General features: G+C 53.5%; 1 protein-coding gene across 1 annotated transcript; it reads right to left on the bottom strand.

Moving 5' to 3' along the window:
- Window positions 1-1,046: 1,046 nt before the first annotated feature.
- Window positions 1,047-5,062, bottom strand: LOC136502293 (cellulose synthase-like protein D3). The gene is given in 4 exon segments (XM_066497742.1): window positions 1,047-2,547; window positions 2,549-3,178; window positions 3,282-3,485; window positions 3,487-5,062. Coding segments are annotated over 4 exon segments (3,456 nt in total). The 5' UTR covers window positions 4,960-5,062; the 3' UTR covers window positions 1,047-1,398.
- Between the last annotated feature and the right edge of the window lie 2,876 nt (window positions 5,063-7,938).

The raw sequence follows: 7,938 nt of genomic DNA, 5'->3' as shown, positions 1-7,938 counted from the left end.
TCGTAACATCGTTTGCTGCATGTCAATGTTATTCCTTTTTTTTTTAATTGAGTTTGCCGATATCCTATTTTGTTAGCGTGCCTTTGAGGGACCCAGATGCATAGAGTGATACACGTATTACATACGCCAGTGACCCTATGGTTTTTGCTCTTCCAATTTACTTATCGTTCCCTTCTAAATTATAAGTTATTCTAATTTTCTTAGAGAGTCAAATCATCTCAAGTTCAACCGGTTTCAAGAAAGTTGGAATTAACTTATAATTTGGGATGGAGGGAGTAGTTACAATTGTGGTTAGTTGATTAATATTGGTCCTCGCATGCATGACACTTATCAATGTACAGTAAATATAATTATTTGAAAAGCATGTGCTTACAAGGTTTAAAGCAGCAAGGGGACAAATCGATTTTCTTTTGCATGTCGTAGAAAACACTCATGTACTAGAGGTTGTAATTGTAAATACAGCTCAAGAGGTGTCAAGGGAATTAGTACGTTGACATGTGTGTGCGTCTTATAAAGAAAAGATAGCAGGTTTGGTTGGGTTTATACGGTGGAACATGTTCATTCGGGTTTAAGTCCTCAACTTTGCACGGGTGCTTGTATTTTTCTGAATTTATTCTAGGATTTAAGGGCGCTATGTTGTGCGACAGTCCTCGTCGATAACGATGCGCCTGTGGTGACTTCGTGAATCTCAAAGGCCTACCGTCTCAGTCCTTTGGAGATGCTAATAGGGGTAGGGTTTGCATACATATGTTCATAGGATTGAGTGTGCGTGCGTGTGTGGACATCTACATTGTACCGTGTAATTCTAAAAAAAAATTCTCAGTGAACCACTTTGTAAGTGTATGTACCTGGATATGCAAATTATTATTAGTTGATGGGCCGAGACGACATTATTGAACTACTTTTAGGACTGCTAAATACTTTTTATGACAAATGAAATGCCAGATGGTTCTTTTGGGAAACTTCTACAATTCTATAAAAAACATGCAAACAGCACAAAGTCATGAACAGAGACGGACTGCTTATATATCGAAAAAGAAGGAAAACAGCTGCTTAATAAAGTTTATATGAATACATCTCGGATCTGTTGTTCTTCAGTTCAGTTTGACCGAACAATTCCATTTTGTCTATAGAAACGACGCTGATCGACGATTAACCCTACCAGAGAACAAGTAGTCGAAACTCAACACAGGAAGATTGACACATCTCTAGTTACTTTGCTCACCTATCGCACGTGCAGCGCCACTTATATGGTGGAATCTGGAATGCATGATGATGAAATGCATGAAGACTAGATAGAAGTTGTGACAACTGACACGTACACGTCATCAGGAACGGAACGGAACTGGCATCTGACAAATTAATTAAAAGCTAGCTGGCCGATCGATGTCAAGGTCATCAAGGGAACTGGAAGCCAGCGCTGCGGCCGCCGGCGCTGGCCTCCGGCGGGCTGATGGCGACCCAGAGCAGGGAGATGGTGATGGAGATGAGTCCCGACCAAACAAAGACGATGGTGGGCGTCTTGCCGCGGCGGCCCATGAGCCCCTTGGCGAAGGGGTAGAGGTGCGCCAGCACCCAGAAGCTGAAGAAGCCGCCGCCGATGAACTTGCCCCAGCGCGGGTTGTCGCTGTAGACGGTGCGCGCGAAGGCGAAGGCGATGGCGATGAGGTTGATCATGCCGATGGTGATGGGCGGGATGAGCAGCGAGGACCACTTCACCACGTAGAGGTCGGCGTAGATGTCCTCGTTGTCTTCCGCCGCCGCCTTGGCCGTGAGGGTGAAGGAGATCTCGATGCCGGCCATGACCTTGAGCAGCCCCTGCACCACGGCGTACAGGTGCGCGCTGGTTCCGGAGATGAGCCAGAACTGCTCGTTGCGCCACCAGTCCTCGAGCTCGATGCCGGACCACTTGACCTCGAGGATGCCCAGCGCGATGAGGGTGATGGTGATGGTGAGCAGGTAGCAGAGGAAGGCGACGTTGAGCGTCTGCACGATGAAGAAGCCCGAGAAGAGGGACAGCGCCGGGATGAAGCAGTAGACCAGCAGGAAGATGGAGGTGAAGGGGTAGATGCCGACGTTGAGGTAGGCCACCCGCTGCAGGAACATGAGCCTCCGCGACGCCAGGAAGGCGTTGTTCCGCGAGAAGAAGATCTCCACGGACCCGGTGGCCCAGCGCAGCACCTGGTGGAGGCGGTCCGTCATGTTGATGGGCGCCGTGCCCAGGAACGCGTCGCGCTTGGGGATGCAGTAGACGGAGCGCCACCCGCGGTTGTGCATGCGGTAGCCGCTCACCACGTCCTCCGTCACGGAGCCGTAGATCCAGCCCACGCGGTCCCCCCACTCCGTCTTGTCCTCGTACCAGCAGGAGATGACGGACACGGCCTCCGCCACGGTCGGCGGGTCCAGCGGCGACCGGGGCACCGTCAGCGACCCGGGGGGCCGCCCGTGCTGCACGGCCGGGTGGTCCGACAGCGGCCGCGCCTGGAACTCGGCCACGGGGATGGACGCCATCAGCGCCGACGAGTTGCCGAACCGCCTGGGCACAATCATCGACTGTGAGCTCGGCGTCGAAGTCCACCGCCCCACCACCGCCCTGCTGCTTGTGGTTGAGCGACTGCGTGTCCGTCTCGCCCGCCGGGTCCGCCACCTTGCTGAGCGTCACCTTCTTCTTCTTGAAGAACAAGCCGGTGTACTCGGTGGTGCGCGGCGGGTCGAAGCCGTAGAGCGCGAAGCGGCGGAACATGCAGCCCGTGCCGACGTACATGGGGCCCTGCAGGCCGTCCAGCGCGCGCATGTTGCCGTCGAAGAAGACGGTGTTGTTGTTGGCGTAGCGGTCGGAGGGGTCGATGCCCTCGAAGCGCTGCGGGAACTGGATGTAGGCGATGCGCTCGCCGCCGCGGTCCATCACGAAGCACATGGCCTCGCGGATGGCCTGCGCGTTGTTGATGTAGTGGTCGCAGTCGAAGTTGAGGATGAAGGGCCCGTTGGACATCACGGCGGAGCAGCGCACCAGGGCGTTCATGGCGCCGGCCTTCTTGTTGTGGTCGTAGCCGGGACGCTTCTCGCGGGACATGTACACCAGCATCGGGAGACGGATGTCCACGTCGCTGAAGTCGATCAGCTGCTCCTCGTCGTGCATCCCGTAAAGAGGGTCGGGAGAAGGAGGCTTCAGCATCACCTGCCGTACATCACATCGCATGATCAGACCGCCTGCGGTACCACGCAATGTGAGTGATAGATAGATAGACAGAGGTCAGTCAATAATCAATCAATGTCAGTGCCTGCATGATGCCGGCGTGGTTTCCCTTTGCGTGGTCGGGCGCCGACACGGCCCAGGTCCCCGGCCAGTGCGTGCCGTCCGCCATCCACGTCGCCTTCTTCACCTTGGGCTGCTCGGCCGGATCGGCGCCGGTCTCGCGGAGGTGCTTGAGCATCTTCATGTCCTCGCGGGCGTTGAAGGCGTCGGAGCGCCGGCGGATGGAGTCCTGGCAGGCCGTTGATGCGCACCTTGAACTCGTCGAACTCCCGCTTCACCTTGCGGCGGTCCTTGACGAAGTCCGACCGCCGCTTGCCCTTGGTCGGGTCGCCCTTGATGCTGAAGTAGCTGTCCGGCTGCCGGGGCTCGATGTCGTGCTTCTTGCAGAAGGGCACCCAGATGTTTGCGAAGCTTGCCGCCTCCGCCATGGCCTCGAAGGTGAGCAGCGCGCCGCCGTCGTCGGACACGTAGCACGCCAGCTTCTCCACCGGGTAGTCCGCGGCCAGGATGGACAGGATGGTGGTGGCCGTGGTGAGCACGGGCTCCTTCTCCGGGTCGGCCGTGGACACGAACACGTCCAGCCCCGGCAGGTCGGAGCGGCCGTGCGGGTTGGACGGCGACGGCGTCTCGAACTTCTCCTTGAGCACCGCGATGTCCGTGCTCCGGTTCACGGGGTTCACCTTGGGGAGCATGTCCAGCAGCCAGGAGAAGGCGAACCAGAGCTCGCACACGATGGACATGCCCCAGAGCCAGAGCGCCTCCATGTTGGGGTTGCGGACGCGCCACGTGAGGTAGAAGAGGAGCACGAACATCCGGATGACGATGAAGATCCGGTAGGGGCTGATGATGGACGTCGGCATCGGTATCTTGCGGGTCAGCGGCTTGAACGGCTTCTGCTCGGGGAGCATGCCGTCGCCGCCACCGCCGGGGCCACCCTCGTCATCCAGGTCGTCGTCGTACATGCCGCCCGTGGGCCAGAAGGCGTTGCCGTAGCCGTAGGTGCCGGAGCTCTCGAAGAGCCACCGGTTGTGGTCGAACTCGCCGTTCTGGTTACGCGCCAGCAGGGACTTGCTGTTGTTCATCATGCCGCCGCCGGGCCCCGGCAGGTAGTGCTTCCCCGACGACGCGTCGTTGGGGTCGTCCTCGGCGTACTCGCCGATCTTGTAGTGCTCCTTGCACCCCGGGCAGATGCAGCCATCCTTCTGCGCGTCCAGGTAGCAGTCGCGGCAGATTTTGAACCTGCACTCGCAGGGGTCGATATCCTCGCCGCGGTCGTTGCGCATGACCTTGCCGTCGCAGGCGGGCATGGCGCAGCGGGAGCCCCTGGAGCCGGCCATCTGCGGGTGCGTCACCTCGGACTCGATGACCTTGTCCATGAGGTGGGCGCGCGTGACGCTGTTGAACCCGCCGGTGAAGAGCGAGTTGGAGACGTACTGCTCCTCGGCCTTCATGGCCACGGACGCCTGGTCCATCATCGGCTGGTTGTCGGGCGTGGGCGGGATCTGCACCGTGTAGTTGGTGTAGTCCGCCGCCAGCTCGCCCTCCATGTCGATGTCCTCCCGGGACAAGCTCACGTACCGCCCGCTCGCCGTCCGCCGCGCGAACTTCACCGTGTTCCCCGCCGGCCCCCGCGAGCCGCCCGCCGGCCCGCCGGCGCCGGCGCCGGGATTACGGATCGCCTTCTTTTGCGGCGGGTTTGACATCTTCCGTCCTTGTTCACTCGCTGGCTTGCTTGCTTGTTACGTGCACGTGCCCATGGCTCGATCATTCACTCGCACGGCGCCCGCCACGCGAGCGTGCTCCCGCCCACGCTATGAGGAGGAAACGGGGGGTGGCCGTCGTGCGGTGGTCGTTGCGGGGGAGACCTATAGTCTCGTGCATGGGAGACAAGCTGTCTATAGAAAGGAGCTCAGAGCCGCGTTGAACTAGCCGGGTTTAGTGCAGGAGGTTGCGGTGAAGGAGAGATATGGCCGCGACGCCGAATTTTTTACTATTTGGTCTTTTTTTTTTGAAAGTTTTTCTCAAATAGATCCCTGGCGGAAAGAATTCTAGAAATAGACCATTGGCTTCGGCGCCACGGTCATTGGCGCCGAGGTCCTGGGCACGGGGAAATGGCCTACCAGGGGCTCGGCGCCAAGGTGACTGGCGCCGAGCTCGGCGCCACAGTGAATGGCGCCGAGCCACCTGCATTTAACCCAGCCTGCACTTCTTCCCCGAGCGTTCTTCCTCTTATTTCTCCTCCGTCTCGAGTTTTTTTCTCGCCACTTCACCCTACCTCACGAATCGACATATTGGACCTTGAAAACCTTGATTTGATCCGTAGATCTTCAAGAGCAAGGTATACTCGTTCACCTCCTTGTTTTTCTCGGATCGATTCGGTACATATTAGTCGGATTTTTGAATCTAAGAATCGTCATCACTTAGGGTTTCATTGTATCCCTCAATATATGTATTATACAACTGTAGGTTGATTTCAAGGACATGGAAAAAGTTAGCAAACCAAGCCGCATGTAGTTATGTTATGGGTTTATTGTTGTGGATGAAATGAGAAACCCTAGGTTTATGGTATAATGTTAACTGCTTTTGGTTCTTAGAATGAAATTGATTGTATTGTAGTTATGGTTCTCATTGATATTTTGTTGTGATGTTTTTATTTATGTTTGTTAAATTACATCCTATTTGTTAGATGCAAGAAATGTTTTGGGAGGAGTTTTGGCAAAAATGGGGTCATCCTCGAGAATTATACCCGGACGCGTCTAGCAAAGATGCCCCCGTTCCTCCTGACCTTCCTGTCCCTAACTGTGATTGTGGTTTCCCAGCCCATGTTTTTCAATCGAAACATCCGGACACAGCCGCGCGTTGCTTCTACACATGTAGTCGGTTTAATGTAAGAAATTATTTGTACTATCCTTTTTCTTTATTTATTTAAGTATGGTAGTAATATTTTATTGGAATCTCGTTGTGTAGGACCATGAGGTGTTTTTTCTTTCAGTGGATCGATGGTGCAAACAAGTTTGATCCTAGGTACCTCTTTTTCGACGATTGGTTTAGAGGGAGACATCCACGTGAGCACTTCAAGCGGTGGGTTCCACCCCCTAACCCTCCGGCAATGACGGCTAAGGAAAAGCATCTAGCCATAGTTAGACGACTCGAGGAACCTCCTCTGTGCGATTGCGGAGATCGAGCTATGATAAACCCTGAGAATACGTTGGAGTTTGTGTGTCCAAACAAGCATGAAGTAAGTGCAAAGTGTATGTGTTAAAATCTTAAGCTATATGTGTTTATGTACTAATGTCTCATTATTTAGGTATGTTCAATGGCGAAGTGTCGTTTCAAGGAGTGGTTGTATGGTCCTAAGAACCAATGGCCAGAAGAACCAGCGGAGGGTTAAGGAAAAGAAAAAAGAACGGGTAATCTACAAAGCACCTCCTGTCATGTGCGAATGTGGTATAAAATCCAACTATGGCCTAGTCCCTTCGGAGCTTGGAATAGGTCATTATTGCGGCCATATGATTGAGTATGATGAGGTTCGTTGTTTTTCTGGTAAACATAAAATCGTATTTTGTTTGTTTTGCTAAGACATATATGATATAATATTTGTTTTGAACAGAGCACTAGGAAATGCAGTTGGGAATGTTATGATGGTCAAGATAAGTTCTTGGATGAACTGAAGAAGAGGCAAGTAATTGCATGGAAGAGGGGATATGGACCTTGACTACATCAACCTATTCGTTAAACGTCACAAAGAAAAGATGCGTGAGTTTGCTAGACAGCGCGGTATTTGTAACCCGATCGATGTTGGGCTTAACAAATGGGGATTGGAGAGGCGGACGACGTTAGAGGAGGAGAGGGCAAGGAATGAGGCAAGGGAGGAGACAAGAGTACAGATGCAGGTCTTGAACGAGCATGTTGCTACATTATGTGCCAGTGAGTGCTTGAAAACCTTTTTCGTTGCCTGGTTTTAAATGTAATATTATCGAGTTACTAACTGATTGCATTTTATACATCAAGGGATTGGTTGCAGCGGGGAACATGCTGCAGAGGTGACTCGTGCAAGGTATGAGGAGAAGAAGTTAGATGGCCATAGATCACGAGCTGGTCGCACCGTTCAATCACCGATTGTGCTGTGTGATGATGGAGACGAGGATGAGGATGACACTAGCAGACTGAGTGAGCTCATTGCTCTAGCAGAGGTGGGCATATAGGCGTAGGAGGCTGAGGACGACACTGGCAGACTGAGCGAGCTCATCTCTCTAGCGGAGGCGGGCATTCAGGTGTAGGAGGCTGATGACGACACTGGTAGACTGAGCGAGCTCATCGCTCTAGCAGAGGCGGGCTTACAGGCAGAGGAGGATGACGACGCGTTCTTCACTCAGGCTGCAGCGGCCGCAGATGAAGCGGAGGCTGCTTACTACAAGCGACGGGCAGGTCAGAGCAACGCAGTTGAGCCTAGCCACAGCAACAGGGTTGTAGTAGAGGACTGGTACTCAGATGATGAGTTGCTTACTTCAGTACGTTTCAGATTGAGGATTTGGAAGTGCATTTGCCCCTTTGTCTACTGTCGGCACTTAGTTGTACTATTAATATGTTGTGTAATGTGACATAGTATCGAACTTTTCATTATGTGGTTGTTTTCATTATCAATGGTCTTAATATTCTGCTTAATGATACGGACGTATTTC

This window comes from Miscanthus floridulus, chromosome 13, assembly GCF_019320115.1.
Source record: "Miscanthus floridulus cultivar M001 chromosome 13, ASM1932011v1, whole genome shotgun sequence".
Taxonomy (NCBI): domain Eukaryota; kingdom Viridiplantae; phylum Streptophyta; class Magnoliopsida; order Poales; family Poaceae; genus Miscanthus; species Miscanthus floridulus.
Note: the sequence above shows the minus strand (reverse complement) of the source record. Positions and strands in the feature narration are given on the sequence as shown.